The following is a 20,072-nucleotide window of genomic DNA, read 5'->3' as shown; positions in this document are numbered from 1 at the left end:
TACAAGATTTTTTCGTGATTTTTCTTCTTACTTTTCATTTCTATACATAGATGTAATTTTTTTGTAAAGGAATAACGAATGCAATCATCTCTCTCTCAACAACTTTGACAACAGGGTATCATTGCAAGGGATCTTTAGAAAATGTAATGCGTGGGACCCACATGTCATAGAGACATTGGTCTCATGAGACTGTCTCATACAATATTTTTTCATGATTCTTTTTAGTTTTTCTTCTTGCTTTTCATTTCTACATATAAATGTAATTCTTTTGTAAAGTAACAGTGAATGCAATCATCTCTCTCTCTCAACAACTTTGACAATGAGAGTACCGTTGCAAGGGATCTCTAGAAAATGCAATCATTAGTTTTTTTTTTCCCCTGGTAAATAAAGACTTCATTAAAATATCTTAATAAGAAACAACAACAACAATTAAAATACAAATTAGAAAGATCTAAATTAAGCAATAACTGAATATCAAAAGGAGGCTCAATAAACAAAATGAAATCCTCCTGCTGCTGGCATCTTTGGTTGGCTAGTGACTCCGCTCAAAGATGACATGACACAATTAGGATGCAACCATAGAGTCCAAATGGATAGTCAAAAATACAGCTCTACAGAACATATCAAATTTATGGAACCTTTTGTTCGAAAACTGTTCACTTTTAACCTTGCTACCCAATTTATTCTAACAGTAACTCAGAGTTTTTGAGTGTTTCTAACACACACCGCGCAGAGAGTTAAAAGTTTTAGACCTCACTTGGAAAAATATTCTTTTACTGGCACACTGTTATGCAAGCAAAGCCAATAAAAAACACAGTCTGGAGTTATAGCTTAAATTTTCCGCAACCAAGCACCATGGAAATTGCCTTTGCCATTTGCAAAGCTTACAAGCACTCCTTGAATCAAAATTCCCATTTTGTCACATAAGCCCATCAAAAAATTGCAAATCAATATATATATATATATATATAAGCAGAGACCTCATGCGGAAATGTATAAGGTCCTGCCATGTGGCACTCTAAGCTTCCATTTAGTCTTTTTAACCTTTTTTACATTAAATTTTTTTAACTATAACCCATTAATTTATAATAACTTATTTTTACTGTTACATGTATGACCTAAGGTTGACAATGACCAAACAATTGTAATCTTCTAAAAAATATAACTACGTTGTCAAAGTAGATGAAAAGGCCAAGCCCATAAATATTGACCACGGTTACCCAAAAGATTGTTTTAACTTTTTTTTTTTTTTTTTACACTGTTAGCATTTATGTTGTGTAGTGCTATGCAGGACTCCATTCTTTGTCATCTCTTCAGAAGCTTAGCTGTGGTTTCCTCTTCTTCTACAAGATTTAGTCGTTTCAAATTGCCAACCTCTCTGTCTTTCTCATAATTAACATGGCCGTTCTTACATTTCTGTTTTCATCTATTATAAGTGAAATGAACCTAAGGGTCATTGCCATAATATATTTAAATTCAATTACTATCTCTCCCTTACGTCTTCTCNTTTAAGATTCATAAACAGAGACACAAAACCAAACCAAGATTCGAACTCTTTTGTAAAGCTCGCTTAGAAAATCTAAAAAATTGGATCACTTTAAGCTCTTCCAGTGGTTTTTGGGTCTTGATGGTTATTTATATTAGCATCAATCACCATTAGTAGTATCATTTTGGCTTCAGGCCTAACATTAACTTTCCTTCGGAGGACATATACTAAGCTCTTCCTCACATCTGTGGCAGCTAAATAAACATCATTTTCTCTTATGCTAGAGTTAAGGGACATTGTTAATGGACTGCCAAAAAAGACCATTTTGTTTGTTTAGTATCTTCTCGAATGTACAACGAAGATTTTACATTGTTGCACGACAGGCTTTTTTATCCCCATGCTCTCCATGAAATTTTGTGAACCTATGCGGCTTAGCTTTTTGAACCATGAGCACACGTGACGCCTCTAGCTAGCTAGGGACTACTGCTGGTACTCAGTCCAGGACTAGACGTTTTGTATATAAGTGCACCAGTGGATTCAGAGTTAGTGTCCATCCTATATTTCCGTAGAGATTCTGTCAAATATGTTTAGCAAAACATTGAATCTGACGCATGTATGCGTCTATAGACACAAAATTTTATAATAGTTGGACAAATTTTTATTAATTTTTATTTAGATTTACCATTAAAAATATTTTTTTTATTTACTATTAACAATTTAACACATTCACAGTAACAACTTGACCCTTCGACAGTGATATTTTTTGTTTGTAGAATTATTTATGTTCAGTCTCTCTATTCGCAATTCTTATATAACATGTACAAAATCCATACATTATTATTATTTTTATTATTATTGCTATTCAGAAAAATTGAAAAATTTTTTTGAAGGCCAAACAAGCTTCATTACAAAGACAAAACCATTACAAAGTACGGTTCAGAGCATCCTTCTTGATCACATTCACTAGTTGATAAGGTAAGGATGATTCATTAACAAACCCCTGCCACCTATTATTAAGACCCTATTTGGCCAGAAAAATTGAAAAATAAAAATATGATAAGAATCAATGTGATCTTTGTAAGATTGCTTCACAGAAAAAAAAAAAAAAAAAATATATATATATATATATATATATATCAATTGTAGTGGAGAAAATTGGCCCTCAAGTGTAAAAGTAGAAGGGAGCTTGATTGCAAGACCCACTAACTATTCTGCACGTGTAAACATGATATATGAATAAATAAATTATAACCACTAGTAAGTTGCCCGTGCGATGCACGGATAATGTTGTAATAGTTAATGCAATTTTTTATGAAGAATATTGTACATATATTATAACATATTTGTTATAAAACTTTGTTAGTACTGAATTTATCATAAGAAGTAACAGTTATAAATTGCAAACACATATTCATTATAATTATTTTGTTGAAGTAATCAGCAAAAAAGAATCAACTTTAGATAATATTGTATAATAAAAGTTGATAAAAGCATGGTAACATTCCATATTATTGATATTTATTTTATGATGTAATAGAGAGTTTATAAAAGTTGATAAAAGCATGGTAATTCATTCCATATTATTGATATTTATTTTGTGATGTAAAAAGAGCTTTATTGCGAAATTTTGTTTTTCATATTTAGCCCAAATGCCTCAATCAAAACCAAACAAATACGTAAACATAAACAATAGCTATTGCAAGTTTTTGTTATTTAATTATTAAAAATAAAAATACAAAGAAAGCAATTTAAAAAAAAAAAAAAATCACCTGGTGACAATTCTAGAAGTACAGTGATGACGGAAGTCAGTTTGTTGGTGGTGCTAGCCTGAGATGTCACTTGTCTTCCCCTGCATGAGATGTTTTTGTTTTTACATTCCTCTCCAATTGGTAGAAAAAATGGCAGAATGACTGGTTTTGTTTCTTTGGGGGTGGCGTTTCAGTTTTATTTTTATGTCACTGTTGCAAAGAAGGGATAGGGCCACAGTAATTAAAACAAAACATCCAAGAAAGAGAATAATCGACCCATCAATTAATAATAATAATCCAAGAAGAACCCTCGCTGATTTAGCAGTTTTTTAAAAAAATATAGACAACTAAAAAGGTTAGATGGTAATTTGAATAGAAAAAGCAACCATGGTAAAGTTATGCTAACATTGTAAAAGAGTAAAATATATGCAACATTAGAACCTTAAATCATATAAAGATCACTAAACACCTAGAACATAGTAGTCCAAGTATTCAAGATACACCATTCAAAGATTAGGTTGTAAATAATATGCTCAAGAATTAATGAATATAGAAATTAGCATCAATCAAAACCAAATGTCAAGAAAGCATGCAATAACAATTTATCATTAGCTTGCATCCACAATCAAGATATCATTATTAAAGTAAGTGATCATGCAGATCATAACCATTCAACAAAAATTTAATTGCAACTTATATTCTCTAAAGCAACATGTATATAACCAAATTGAAATCCTTCTAGGATAGAGCAATGCAAACTGCATGGTGATTAGCTCTTTCCACTCTACCTAATTCTTGATAATTAGACATTCTAATGTGCATGACAAACCACTGAACTTTTATGATAGAGGTTTATAGTTCATCAAAATAATAATAATAATAATAATAATAATAATATAATATAATAATAATAATAGAGGTTTATAGTTACATATCTTTTAAGTAAATCAAACACAAAAAATAACTTTGTTGTAAGCATATATTCCTACTATCAAATGTTGTGAAACACCTTTTTTTTTTTTTTTTTTTTCTGTGAAGCAATCTTACAAAGATCACATTGATTCTTATCATATTTTTATTTTTCAATTTTTCTGGCCAAATAGGGTCTTAATAATAGGTGGCAGGGGTTTGTTAATGAATCATCCTTACCTTATCAACTAGTGAATGTGATCAAGAAGGATGCTCTGAACCGTACTTTGTAATGGTTTTGTCTTTGTAATGAAGCTTGTTTGGCCTTCAAAAAAATTTTTCAATTTTTCTGAATAGCAATAATAATAAAAATAATAATAATGTATGGATTTTGTACATGTTATATAAGAATTGCGAATAGAGAGACTGAACATAAATAATTCTACAAACAAAAAATATCACTGTCGAAGGGTCAAGTTGTTACTGTGAATGTGTTAAATTGTTAATAGTAAATAAAAAAAATATTTTTAATGGTAAATCTAAATAAAAATTAATAAAAATTTGTCCAACTATTATAAAATTTTGTGTCTATAGACGCATACATGCGTCAGATTCAATGTTTTGCTAAACATATTTGACAGAATCTCTACGGAAATATAGGATGGACACTAACTCTGAATCCACTGGTGCACTTATATACAAAACGTCTAGTCCTGGACTGAGTACCAGCAGTAGTCCCTAGCTAGCTAGAGGCGTCACGTGTGCTCATGGTTCAAAAAGCTAAGCCGCATAGGTTCACAAAATTTCATGGAGAGCATGGGGATAAAAAAGCCTGTCGTGCAACAATGTAAAATCTTCGTTGTACATTCGAGAAGATACTAAACAAACAAAATGGTCTTTTTTGGCAGTCCATTAACAATGTCCCTTAACTCTAGCATAAGAGAAAATGATGTTTATTTAGCTGCCACAGATGTGAGGAAGAGCTTAGTATATGTCCTCCGAAGGAAAGTTAATGTTAGGCCTGAAGCCAAAATGATACTACTAATGGTGATTGATGCTAATATAAATAACCATCAAGACCCAAAAACCACTGGAAGAGCTTAAAGTGATCCAATTTTTTAGATTTTCTAAGCGAGCTTTACAAAAGAGTTCGAATCTTGGTTTGGTTTTGTGTCTCTGTTTATGAATCTTAAAAAGGTTATTAATATGTTCGTTTAAGAGTCCAACAACTTCAAGACACAAGGCAAAGGAAAGCAAGACAAGATTACACCCAGCAAGAGACCAATAAACTCTCCTCTGTTTTAAGGGTCCTTTCACAAAGCTTCTTAGGATCCCATTTCTCGGGCATCTGTCAGACCATACCCTGACAGTATAACCACTCCTTATAACCCAACACAAGCCTAGGCCTGTCAAGCTTTGTCAACCAAGTTATTTGTCCTTGTCAATTGAATCATCAAGTTGTTATTGATTCTCATCTCGACCACCACTAACACAGTAACACCCCACTTAATTATCTACCGTGATTGTTAAAACATTTGTGGGTCTATACTTACTAGTTTTATTATTTGTTTCATTCCACATGATGCATTTTATAAGGCTCCTCACAAGAACCCCAAAATGGAGTTCCTATTCAATCTATCAATCTTGCTGCAACACCGGTAGGAAGCACCTAATGCAAGTCTAGTTTCTATCCGGAAACAGAAAACTATTGGTGGGTATAAGTGAATTACATCCCCATATGCACAGTCCAAGCGTCAAACATACATAATTGCAATTTAGGAACAAGTTATAAATATCATTTCTTTTAAATAGCTGACAAAATCTTCAGTTTACAATCCATAAAGAAAACTTAAGGCTTATCTTCAGTTTGGAACACATACAAATTTGTAATTTTGTGAACAAGTTATAAATAGTATCTCTTTTAAATAGCTGACTTAATCTTCATTTTACAATCCATAAAGAAAACTGAAGGCTTATCTTCAGCCATTTTCATCGGAGTGGGCAGTTTTGCCTTCTGTATGCAAAGGAATTCTTTATCAAAGGTCGTCCACATGTAATACCTACCATCTTTCAAGTTTCAGCTCTTAGCACACAACAGCACTCTACTCTAATACCACACCCAAGAGTAGAAAGACCAAAATCTCTCACATTGGTCACATAGACATAGGAAGGAAAAAACTTACTACATTAGGTTCCCCAAATTGTCATTAGTCTCATTGCAACCCTCTATGCATGCACACCCTTGCACAAATAGAAAATTAACATTAACTAAAAAGAAAAAGAAAATCCCCCTACAGTCTATGTATGAACAACTTCAAATTTCATATTTACATTAATATTGGAAAATACTTCAAAGTGAGTGGCATTTTAAATTTACACAACTACAATGTCTCAAAAGAAAGTATACAATAATATTGCCTTATGTATTGGTTTACTAAATTTGTTTATTCCACAAGATGCATTTTACAAGGGTCCTTACAAGAAACCCAAAAAGAAGTTCCTATTCAATCTATCAATCTTGCTACAAACACTGGTAGGAAGCACCTAATGCAAGTCTACTTTCCATTAGGAAGCAGAAAACTTCACAAGGGTATAATTGATTTACATCCCCATATGCAGAGTCAAAACTTGGAACACATACAAAATTGCAATTTTGGGAACAAGTTATAAATATTATCTCTTTTAAATAGCTGACATAATCTTCAGTTTACAATCCATAAAGAAAACTGAAGGCTTATCTTCAGCCATTTCATTGGTGTGGGCATTTTTTTTTTTTTTTGATAGGTAATAAGAGTAATATTATTGATAAAAGATAAAGAAAGGAGAATACAAGGTGTTCACGATGATGAACACAGAAAAACAACAACAAAAGACAAAGAAATCAAGAAATCAAGAGACTATTCTAAGAGAAAAAATGAACTCTATAATAGAAGAACAATCCATTGAACCTCAACACTGAGACCAATCAAAAAGAGTTCGCTGGCACAAATCTTTTAACTAAACCAATGATTTCTCAGTATCCTCAAAGCAGCGACAATTCCGTTCCAACCATATAATACCTACCATCTTTCAAGTTTTAGCTCTTAGCATACAACACCACTCTACTCTAATACCACACCCAAGAGTATGAAGATCAGAATCTCTCACATTGGTCACATACACATAGGAAGGACAAAACTCAGTACATTAGGTTCGTTATTTAAATCCAAACATATAACCAGATTGCATTTAATTCTTCATAGAAAAGATAATACTGTTTGTACTGTATTGATAACCGAAGACAAGTATTTGAATTTAATTGGAGCAACTAATGTACTTCAGTCTGTAACTAAGGAAATGTATGCTCGTTCCCCATCACAATCTCAAGCTCCTGCCTCCCAACACGGTCGGGTTCTGGCCATTGGTTATCATCTTCCTTTAGAATATGAACAAAAAACACATATCCTAGATCAGAAGCGGAAAACGTAAACATAATCAAATTTATATAATAAATCAAACCCCCCCCAAACTCAATCAGATTCTGAATAAAAAACAAAAGTACAACCAAATCTCACACATTATAAAGGCACAAAATGCTTGAAACTCAAACCCCGACTAGGAAACTTGCACCTTCATATCATGGGCCACAAGCTAAATTTCTCCTGCAGATAACATGCTGGCCAAATCCCCAAGGATTATGAGCCTGTAAAGCTCACCATGCTAAACATCTCTCAAGCCCAAGAAAGGCACAGATTATGCTCTCTCACTAACAAAAAGTGGGTAGAGGGATGGAGAAGGGAAACATTTATAGCTGCTGACGCCCTTCATAAGTTGTTTCCTCTTTAGACACACTCAACCGATATTCAGATAAAATGGATTAATTTTTCCATTTCAAAAATCCAAAGCAAAAAATTGTTAACAAGGTAGTCACAAGCAGAAGTTGGTAATATGTAAAGAATTTTATCCTCCAATGATTTTATATAGGGGAGGATTCACATATTGCACGGCGTGCGTGCAATACCCTAGTTTCAATCGCAACCGTTTATTTAATCCAACGCATAAAACAGTGACACCTAATAAGGACAACCCATCAATCCGCGTGACACCCATCTTCTGCCCTTTCTTTGCTCTTTTCTCTCTTGGCTTTCAGCTGCCCAAAAAAAGCAAATGGCTCTCTCCTTCTTCAAATCTCTCTCTACCCAAAATTCAAAAACTCTCTCACACCATTGCTGAATCTGCATGGCTACAGCTAGCAGCCACTGTGTCCCACACCTCCACTACCGGTGGCTGTTCCGGTACGTTCTTGTCTCTCTCCTTCGGCCGCTAGAGGTGCTACTGCCGGTGCCACCACCACTGGTGGTCGCCGGGTCCTCCTCTCTTCTCCTTAATGTCTTTTCTCTTTTATTTTTCTTTTTGTTTCTCTTTTTATTTGCCTTTTAGAAGTTACTGAATCCCTTAGAGTTTTGCTTAGTGACTGGGTTGGGGCTTTTGGGTTTGTTTATCTAAAATGCTGTTGAGACTTATGTGAATGCTCTTAGGTGGTAATCAGAGCTTTCGCGAATCTAATCTTGTGTTTATCTTAATTGCTTTATTTCTGAAATTTTTAGTTATATTTTTCTTTTAAGAATAATTCAGAGGTACCCAAATGAAGGTTTTTCTGTTATTCTTTATGGTGACACAACTGATTATATTAATGAGCTGGGTTTTGGGTTTTTGACTCGTATGTGCGCATGTGAGAGTTTGGTGTGCTTTATTATGTTAAATTAACCATAAATCTGTTATGGATCTGAACTTAGTAGCTACTTCTTTATGGTTAATCATGGATAGAGTTTGGTGTGCTTTGATTTGTTGAATTAGCCAAATCTGATATGCATTACAACTTTTTAATCATGGTTATGTTTGCTTTGCTGACTTTGTGTTTTGATTAAGTGCCTGCCTGTAGTTGTTATCTGTTGTTGCCTTTGACATTAGTCCAGAAATTGTGTTGCTTGGTCATGAACTCATGATGTATGCTAAAAATCATTATGAAATTTCTCCTTTCTTTACTTACTACCTTGTGCCTTAAGACTCAAAACTATATTATTGCTGGACATTGGTTGTTATTGCACCTGACAGCCAAAATAATATTCCTTTCTTTTCTTCCCTTTTGCTAACAAAAGGTTTCTTAGAAACGTATTAATAAATATCTTCCAACATGTATATTATGTGTGGAAAAGTGTTCTGTCTCAATTACATTTCTCTTTTAAGGTACATTTCACTAGAGCTGTTTTGTAATTTATGATTATCGTTTATAGGGCACTTACATATGTAATAGTGTGGGTGATTCTGTGTAAGGTTTGGTTTATTATTATTTGTTTTTGGTTGGGGTAGGGGGGTGTTGTTGTCAGCACAGAAGCTTTAAACTTTTAAGCATACTGTGAATTTAATTGGCTTTTCTTGAAATCAAATCAATGTCCGTGCTTACTAGGTGCTGCTACAACGGTACCTAAGGTGTCTGGTCTTAAATTATATTATTCTCTCATGTCTTAAATTCAATAAATTCAAAGCACTATTTATTGATTAAATTCAAAAAATTTCCTACATGCACAAATTCATACATGGATTGATTTGGAGTTTTTATCTGTTTGAAATTTACCAATCAAAAAGTGTGTTTGGCAGCTTATTTGCATTTTTTTTTTTTGGAGACAATATGTGACTATACCAAAATAAAGTTAAAAAACTGGCTAATTAGGACTTGAGGATATGGTCAATTTTCCTATTTCATCTGTTTTATAGAATAGATAGATTGTTAATGTTCATGGAAGCACCCAAGTTTAAGAACTTTTCATTTTTCGAGTGGATGATATGTTGACTCTTTCTCTATCTCCTAGTTTTTATGTTTTATATGTTGGCCAGTGGGATTTGAATCTCTGTTCTTAACAAAAAAGATCAGTCAAATACCCTAGAATTTTATCTACCGTAGAACTCTCTGGGGAACAACAGTTCTTACTTCTTAGTAGTCAGACACAGTGTGGTCTCTATGAGATTCGACTATTATGATCCTAAATTGACAGTTGAAGAAGTAGAGATACTTTTATTTACCCCAAACAAGGGTATGTTAAAAATTAAGAATGGGCATTGCCCAAGTACATAGGTAGAAAAGAAGTAGAGATGTTTGCAAAATGCATCATTGACTGGCCATCAACATGGTTTTTAAAGACACGTTTCAAATCTTCCTTTGATAAGTGCTAATTATAAAATGAGTAATAAAAAATTACTTCCTAAAGAATAACTAAAATTCCAAGTAAATATATACACATCCCACTTAATAAACATAAACCACAGATATAAATGACATTCTTTTGGGTAAGCACAATAACTTAACTTAACTCAATTCAAGTGCCCGAATCCAAATTAAATTATGGTAAGTTTTATGGCCTGATTTGAAACTAGTATCAGATACCAATTCATGACTTAAACCACAGTTAGAAAGAAGAAGCTAGGAAATGAAACCTAGAGATCAAAACATATACATTACAAACTACAAAAGAGAAATGCACCGTAAAACATAAAATAAATGTACTAATAAGCTGACCTGAACAAGGTAATTGAATATGCGAAGCCCTTCAGGGTTGTTACTGCTCTGCACATCAACAAGGGATCCAATCTTTGAAGTCGTAAAAGAGATATGCTCGTTCCCCATCACAATCTCAAGCTCCTGCCTCCCAACACGGTCGGGTTCTGGCATTGGTTATCATCTTCCTTTAGAATATGAACAAAAAACACATATCCTAGATCAGAAGCGGAAAACGTAAACATAATCAAATTTATATAATAAATCAAACCCCCCCCAAACTCAATCAGATTCTGAATAAAAAACAAAAGTACAACCAAATCTCACACATTATAAAGGCACAAAATGCTTGAAACTCAAACCCCGACTAGGAAACTTGCACCTTCATANCCCCCCCCCCCCCCCCCCAAACTTAATCAGATTCTGAATTAAAAACAAGACAAAAGTACAACCAAATCTCACACAATATAAAGGCACAAAATGCTTGAAACTCAAACCCCGATTTCTTAAGCCTAGTCATAAATATGATAAGAGCATAAACAGTGTGTTCAAACCTCCATTTCTAATCAATCCTTAAAAGTACACAGACATTATTTTTCATAGACGCGTCGAAAGAGCAAAAACTCTACTAATCCCCACGCAGCAAAAGAGTAAGCATCAAATTCAACCAAATTCCTCAAACACATCAAATCCTGAAGTTCATTCCACACTAGACTCTCTCTCACACACACAATAGAAACCCTAAAACCTTCAAAAACCAATCAAAAGTAGCACAAATGTGATAAACATAAACAGTGGGTTCAAACCTCCATCTTTAATAAATCCTTAAAAGTAGACAGACATTATTTTTCATAGACGCGTAGAAAGAGCTTAAACTCTTCACTAATCCCCACACAGCAAAAGAGTAAGCATCAAATTCAACCAAATTCCTCAAACACATCAAATCCTGAAGTTCAATTCCACACTAGACTCTCTCTCACACACACACAATAGAAACCCTAAACCCTTCCAAAACCCAATCAAAAGTAGCACAAATAAAAACAGAAACCCCTAAAAGGGAAAAATAATAATAATAATAATACAGATAGCTAAATCTTGTACAACTAGAAACACAGAAAACCAATTAATTCCTCCTATTTTCTCAGCAACCAAACAAGAAATCCACGACCAAAAATCAACAAAAAACCAAAACCCTAAAAAAGAGAGTTAAGAGTGAGAGAAGAGAAGAGAGAGAACTCGCTCTCGAGGATGATACGGCGACACTCTTTGAGGACGGCGGGGGTGATGTAGACCTCCTTGCGAATCATGGTGTCGTTCTTGTAGTTGGAGTTGTTGGCGTAGCGAAGCATGCCATTGGAGCGGAACTCGAACTCCAAGAACTCGTGCCCGAACTTCCCCTTGTGCCCTACGTAGTACCGCACGTAGAACTCCTCCAACTCTTCCTCTCCTCCCACCACTCCTGCCATTTTTCGACCTTCTCTCTCTGCTAGGCTCTCGCTCTCTACTTTCTTCTCTTTCTCCGCGAGAAGAATTCGAATGTGTTTCTCTGAGTCGAATTGGCGATGCAATTACAGCGAGAAGCAAACACAGGCCCTACTGCTATTACTAGGCTTGGCTGGGCTTTATTGTGGGCCTTTTCTGATTATTGGGCTCGGTTTAAGATCGGGTTTGATTATAAATTGATTTTAAGGTGAATAATTTTAGCGCCAAAACACAAATCAAACAATCGGAAGAATGTGGAATGCTATAGCTGGCTTTTCGAGAGGACCCATCCCAGAAGTTAACCCCAACCCCAAGACACCATCACCATCGCCCTCACCTCCACCTTCACCACCGCCCTCACCTCCACCTTCACCACCGCCCTCACCACCACTCTCACCACCACCACCACCACCCTCTCAACTATCCAAAATTTCTTCTTTGCTTCGTCAGAATTACGTCTCTTGGATTATGACGTTAATCATAAATGTCATTGCTGGAGTGGTTTCATATTGCATTAGTAACGCTTTCGGTACACCACAAAGAGTTGTGAGTACTAGCAATTTTGTCTTACCAATCTTTATATATAGATAGTTTCTTGAATGCGATTCTTGGTTAATCTTGCATAATAACAGTACTAATTTCCTTTATATAGAATCATAGATAGTAGAACATGGAATTTCCAAGCATTTCACTCAACCGCCGGAAATCCAGGTATATGAAAATTTCAGATATGAAGTAATTATTATAGGTTTGAACATAGTAATTGCGTTGTCTCTTGCTCTCTCAGACTCTTTCAGTCTCTCCGGTTCGGATTTGTTTCGTTTTTTTTTATTGGATTTGTTTTTATTATTATTATTATTCTTTTTGGATTGGATTTTAATGATGTTTTGGGCTGGGCTCATTAGAACACAAGCAGAGCAGGCCTCTTTTTTTTTCTTTTTTTTCTTTTTTCTTTTTTTTTTTCTTTTTAAAAAAATTATAATTTATTTTTTAATTATAATTTTGGCTTCAAATTGGGGAGAAATTATTAGGTCCAAATGGAATACTGATTACTGATGCCTAAGCAAGTGTGCAAGTCATCTTCCTAGTGCAAAATAATAATAATAAAAGTAGTGTTATAGCTTATAGGTGCTATAGATTTTACTAAATTGGTATTACAAACTGATGTGTCATAAATTAAAAAAATGCAATTCAAAATTCAATTTGGAGGTAATTTAAACTTACTAATTATATTTATTGTCACATCAGGTGATGCTACACTAGGTGATAGTGTTTTATTGGTTGGAAGAGTCATTTCAGTAGCCCTAGTATATCTAATAATTTGTCTAAATTGGAGGATCAAAGTAAATAACCAAAAGAAAGGACATTTTGTGTTGGCAGTAGGATCAGCTAGCATCAGAGCAGGAGGTTCGAGATTCTACTTGCTTTAGAGTGAAAACAATTTTTTGTTGTTGATAGATACAGTAGAATTTAAACTTATGACGTTTATTTTATGATAATTGTTTTTAATAGCAAAAGATTTTACTAGCTAAGCGAATTAGAAGGTATATGTTGCAAATTGCTTCAATTCATGAATCATCTTCGGGAGCATTGAGAATAGATAAACCTTTTATTCCACCTCATGAAACTCTTGGGAGTTCTTGGTCTTTTTTCAGAATCTGCTAATTCAAAGCTCCTTCCTATTAACACAAATAAAATTAAATCTTTATCCCTCTTCCATCTACTGGTTATCTTGCCTTCACTTGCTATTAGTTCACAGTTGATCAGAGAATGTTCAGTTCTCCTCCTGAACATGACCAAATTGATACTAACTTGCCCTATCAATGAAAAAAACTTGTGACTGTTATTAGTCTCTAACCTGCATGCATTCACTTATACTTTCAGTCCCAAACCCCAAAACCTTTAAGAAGAATGATAGATAAAGTTTAGCTAATACTAGCTTCAGAGAATGCACCATTCCTAATTTTAACTTAAACTTCATTTTCTAATCTACCTCAGAAATTATATATTAGGAATGTAAGTTATGGCTCCAATGAACATGTCTTTAATTATCTTGGTAAATGTAATAACGATCCATTCTTTTTTAATATCCAAAATTTTATAATTAAAAAAAAAAAAAAAAAAAAAAGTCTAACATGCATGATAATGGAAAGCATCAATGAGTGTACATTACAATTGTCATTAGTTTCATTACAATTTTAAACAGTCTACAGACTCTACACAGTACAGTACTCCCTCATTACTGTCGGCAAAGTGAGTGTACATATAGACAAATACGTCCAAAGTCAAAGGGTGGTGATGATTTACTGTGACAACATTGTATAGATTCATTCGGAAAAAAATAGAGAACAAGAAGACAATATTGTACAAAGAAACCGACCAACTGAGCTGAAGTGAACTGTCCAATGTTGAAAAAAATTGAATTGAAAACTGAAAACAGGGTACACTACACCTAAACACTACACTAACATAAAGCATGTAAAATTCACCTTTAGAAGTATCGAAATCAATAATGTGATAGACTAATGAGAGATTAATGAGAACGATGGAATTGTGAGATGAGAACTTAAAACCTTGACTTGCCATGTTTATGAAAAATAGAGTGAACTAAACCTTTTATAAAGTAAGGGAGAGCTAATTTTCTTTGTTTAGGACGTGTGCAATAGAGCAACACACTACAAATGTGTGTTGAAGTCTACAGTAGCAGAGGAGAATATTGAACAATATTGTTACTGGAAATAGGGTTTTGATGAGGAATAGGATATATGCTGATGTATAGTCGTTGACATGAAATGTATGGTGGCTTTGTAAAACTTAAAAAAAAATGGTGAATTCTTTTCTTTCTCCAGTAGAAGCTACAGATATGTATCAAATTAAAAAGAAGTTGCAGATATGTGGGTCTTATTTTCTCTTTGGCTTGATTTAGTGGTTCCAAGAGAAAAGGAAAATGAACAAGACTTAAGATATCCAATTTTCTTGCCAAGGAAATACCATCAAGCTTTACAAAATTAAGAATTTGTAACAATNATCTCACAAATATCTTATATGCCCAACTTTAAGATGATTTCTCCTTGTCGAGGGCAAGATCTTCTATCACTGACATGTTATTGATGATAGGACTATAGGACAAGGAGAATACAAGGTGTTCACACGGATGAATGAACACAGAAAACAACAACAAAAGACAAAGAAATCAAGAAATCAAGAGACTATTCTAAGAGAAAAAATGAACTCTATAATAGAAGAACAATCCATTGAACTCAACACTGAGACCAATCAAAAGAGTTCGCTGGCACAAATCTTTTAACTAAAACAATGATTTCTCAGTATCCTCAAAGCAGCGACAATTCCGTTCCACCATATAATACCTACCATCTTTCAAGTTTAGCTCTTAGCATACACACCACTCTACTCTAATACCACACCCAAGAGTATGAAGATCAGAATCTCTCACATTGGTCACATACACATAGGAAGGACAAAACTCAGTACATTAGGTTCGTTATTTAAATCCAAACATATAACCAGATTGCATTTAATTCTTCATAGAAAAGATAATACTGTTTGTACTGTATTGATAACCGAAGACAAGTATTTTGAATTTAATTGGAGCAACTAATGTACTTCAGTCTGTAACTAAGGAAATGTATGCTCGTTCCCATCACAATCTCAAGCTCCTGCCTCCAACACGGTCGGGTTCTGGCCATTGGTTATCATCTCCTTTAGAATATGAACAAAAAACACATATCCTAGATCAGAAGCGGAAAACGTAAACATAATCAAATTTATATAATAAATCAAACCCCCCAAACTCAATCAGATTCTGAATAAAAAACAAAAGTACAACCAAATCTCACACATTATAAAGGCACAAAATGCTTGAAACTCAACCCGACTAGGAAACTTGCACCTTCATATCATGGGCCACAAGCTAAATTTCTCCTGCAGATAACATGCTGGCCAAATCCCCAAGGATTATGAGCCTGTAAAGCTCACCATGCTAAACATCTCTCAAGCCAAGAAAGGCACAGATTATGCTCTCTCACTAACAAAAAGTGGGTAGAGGGATGGAGAAGGGAAACATTTATAGCTGCTGACGCCCTTCATAAGTTGTTTCCTCTTAGACACACTCAACCGATATTCAGATAAAATGGATTAATTTTTCCATTTCAAAAATCCAAAGCAAAAAATTGTTAACAAGGTAGTCACAAGCAGAAGTTGGTAATATGTAAAGAATTTTATCCTCCATATTTTTGCAATCTTGATTCTTGAACCATATCATGTATATCATGTTGACTACTTTAGAGGGCTTCTGATAAAATGTTGGCTCATGTAAGTTGATTCTAAATACAGCAGGGACTATTCTACTCCAGAAATAATTTATACATAGTTTGATTAAAGTTTGGCATGGAAATGGCAAAAGGACAATGTTTGTAATGTAATTATTGGTATTACTGTAACTAGAGTTAATGAAATATTATTTCATAGTTAACATGATACGAATATTTATGCTAATATAAATAAGCACTATGTAAATCTACATAGCTCAAGGTGCTCTGTGCTCTAAAGAAACTTTGAGGTTGAGCTATGCCGTCTACCTTTCTTACTTGACAACCTTGGCAACTTGCAATTCTCATGTTTACCATAGATTTAAGTCATTAGGTAGAGTAGAAGAATTAAACAAAAGTTTTCTGAACTATTTTTTTTCCTCAAATTTTTTTCAAAACTTGAAGGATACATGGTCTCAACCCAAGTGTAAGTCAAAACTTTCGCGATTCTTGTTTCGAAATGCCCAAATGAATTTTTAACTCCTATTCTCAATGCTATCCAACCAGTTCACCCACTACACCTACAAGTCACTGGTTGATTTCATATCAAATTGACATTTTGACTCATTTTTTTATTTTGACCAAACATCTCAGTCACAAGAAAAACCTCTCCCAGATCAAAACACAAACTCACTGCCATGTCCACTGTATATAGCTCTGAACTATGTACAAGAAAGTATCAGAGAATGAGAAAAAGAAGGTAACAAAGAAAAAAAAATGAAGAGAATTATATATGAGTCATGTTGTATTTTGTTGCATCTTTTAGCTAAATATTTGAATGTCCAATCAAAACAAACCCATACTATTCAGTTTCACACAGCATTTAAAATCTGATACATGTCAAAGTTTCATCAAGATGACGCTATTTCATTCTATTAACTGTACAATATGCTACAAACCTTTTCTTTTCACTTATTTATTTTCAAGGAACAATGGCATTAATTCTATCAATTAGTGACTCCATTACAACAGAGATAGTGAACAACAACATCAATTAGTAGAACCATGAACATGATATAACAGAGTACTGCCTTGATGCTTAGCAATTAGGTGCAACCCTAATACATGTAATTTCACACACCAGTTACAACAACAAAATAATAACATGAAAGCCATAAAAAGTGGCAAGTACAAACTCAAATCCCCCACCCCCCCCCCTCTTTTAAAAGAAGTTACAACCTCAAACTTGTCCAAAAAATTTCTGTAGATTAAAAGCAAAACCTTCTACTTAAAAGCAAAAACCAATCGTAGACCAGTTTTTCTCCACCTAAATGTTAGAAGCAGCAATTCCAGATGCATCCGCTAATGGGCCTGAGAGATAAGCAAAATCAAGAGGAGGAGCTATACCTAGAATTTTATCTACCGTGGAACTCTCTGGGGAACAACAGTTCTTACTTCTTAGTAGTCAGACACAGTGTGGTCTCTATGAGATTCACTATTATGATTCTAAATTGACAGTTGAAGAAGTAGTTATACTTTTATTTACCCCAAACAAGGGTATGTTAAAAATTAAGAATGGGCATTGCCCAGTACATAGGTAGAAAAGAAGTAGAGATGTTTGCAAAATGCATCATTGACTGGCCATCAACATGGTTTTTAAAAGCACGTTTCAAATCTTCCTTTGATAAGTGCTAATTATAAAATGAGTAATAAAAAATTACTTCCTAAAGAATAACTAAAATTCCAAGTAAATATATACACATCCACTTAATAAACATAAACCACAGATATAAATGACATTCTTTTGGGTAAGCACAATAACTTAACTTAACTCAATTCAAGTGCCCGAATCCAAATTAAATTATGGTAAGTTTTATGGCCTTTTAAAACTAATCAACATCAACCATATGTATCCTTTTCTGCTACTCTATCCTATCTAAAATCATACTCATTGTTACCTACATATGTGTGTACCCATGTTATCTTAAGGCTCTAACTACCTTGTTTCACTCCATGTAAGATCCCAACAAAAGTCCAGAAGTGGACTTGATTATAATAACAAGTCCTTCGATATGCCTGCTTAGAACTGAACCCAAAATTGTGATAGACCCGTGACAAGTGAAGAAACTACGGATAACAAGAAGATGTTCTGAGATTTGGAAACTAGTATCAGATACCAACTCATGACTTAAACCACAGTTAGAAGAAAGAAGCTAGGAAATGAAACCTAGAGATCAAAACATATACATTACAAACTACAAAGAGAAATGCACCGTAAAACATAAAATAAATGTACTAATAAGCTGACCTGAACAAGGTAATTGAATATGCGAAGCCCTTCAGGGTTGTTACTGCTCTGCCATCAACAAGGGATCCAATCTTTGAAGTCGTAAAAGAGATATGCTCGTTCCCCATCACAATCTCAAGCTCCTGCCTCCCAACACGGTCGGGTTCTGGCCATTGGTTATCTCTTCCTTTAGAATATGAACAAAAAACACATAATCAAATTTATAAATAAATTATAATTTATTTTTTAATTATAATTTTGGCTTCAAATTGGGGAGAAATTATTAGGTCCAAATGGAATACTGATTACTGATGCCTAGCAAGTGTGCAAGTCATCTTCCTAGGCAAAATAATAATAATAAAAGTAGTGTTATAGCTTATAGGTGCTATAGATTTTACTAAATTGGTATTACAAACTGATGTGTCATAAATTAAAAAATGCAATTCAAAATTCAATTTGGAGGTAATTTAAACTTACTAATTATATTCTATGTCACATCAGGTGATGCTACACTAGGTGATAGTGTTTTATTGGTTGGAAGAGTCATTTCAGTAGCCCTAGTATATCTAATAATTTGTCTAATTGGAGGATCAAAAGTAAATAACCAAAGAAAGGACATTTTGTGTTGGCAGTAGGATCAGCTAGCATCAGAGCAGGAGGTTCGAGATTCTACTTGCTTTAGAGTGAAAACAATTTTTTGTTGTTGATAGATAAGTAGAATTTAAACTTATGACGTTTATTTTATGATAATTGTTTTTAATAGCAAAAGATTTTACTAGCTAAGCGAATTAGAAGGTATATGTTGCAAATTGCTTCAATTCATGAATCATCTTCGGGAGCATTGAGAATAGATAAACCTTTTTATTCCACCTCATGAAACTCTTGGGAGTTCTTGGTCTTTTTTCAAATCTGCTAATTCAAAGCTCCTTCCTATTAACACAAATAAAATTAAATCTTTATCCTCTTCCATCTACTGGTTATCTTGCCTTCACTTGCTATTAGTTCACAGTTGATCAGAGAATGTTCAGTTCTCCTCCTGAACATGACCAAATTGATACTAACTTGCCCTATCAATGAAAAAACTTGTGACTGTTATTAGTCTCTAACCTGCATGCATTCACTTATACTTTCAGTCCCAAACCCAAAACCTTTAAGAAGAATGATAGATAAAGTTTAGCTAATACTAGCTTCAGAGAATGCACCATTCCTAATTTTAACTTAAACTTCATTTTCTAATCTACCTCAGAAATTATATATTAGGAATGTAAGTTATGGCTCCAATGAACATGTCTTTAATTATCTTGGTAAATGTATAATGATCCATTCTTTTTTAATATCCAAAATTTTATAATTAAAAAAA

At 33.8% G+C, this 20,072-nt stretch overlaps 2 protein-coding genes across 2 annotated transcripts; one reads left to right on the top strand and one right to left on the bottom strand.

Annotated features, from left to right (window-relative positions):
• Positions 1–7,274: 7,274 nt before the first annotated feature.
• LOC112017999 (protein mago nashi homolog 1) lies at positions 7,275–10,884 on the bottom strand. Its single transcript, XM_065774153.1, has 2 exons — positions 10,697–10,884; positions 7,275–7,558 (listed from the first exon to the last, which is right to left on the bottom strand). Exons 1-2 carry the CDS (start codon positions 10,847–10,849, stop codon positions 7,472–7,474), a joined length of 240 nt encoding a protein of 79 aa, XP_065630225.1. The 5' UTR covers positions 10,850–10,884; the 3' UTR covers positions 7,275–7,471.
• Positions 10,885–12,409: 1,525 nt separating this feature from the next.
• LOC136067843 (anther-specific proline-rich protein APG-like) lies at positions 12,410–13,822 on the top strand. The gene is made up of 3 exons (XM_065774182.1): positions 12,410–12,703; positions 12,818–12,868; positions 13,670–13,822. Exons 1-3 carry the CDS (start codon positions 12,410–12,412, stop codon positions 13,820–13,822), a joined length of 498 nt encoding a protein of 165 aa, XP_065630254.1.
• The last annotated feature ends 6,250 nt before the right edge of the window (positions 13,823–20,072 follow it).

Source organism: Quercus suber, unplaced genomic scaffold (genome assembly GCF_002906115.3).
Source record: "Quercus suber isolate HL8 unplaced genomic scaffold, Cork oak 2.0 scaffold_87, whole genome shotgun sequence".
NCBI classification, from domain to species: Eukaryota; Viridiplantae; Streptophyta; class Magnoliopsida; order Fagales; family Fagaceae; genus Quercus; species Quercus suber.
Note: the sequence above shows the minus strand (reverse complement) of the source record. Positions and strands in the feature narration are given on the sequence as shown.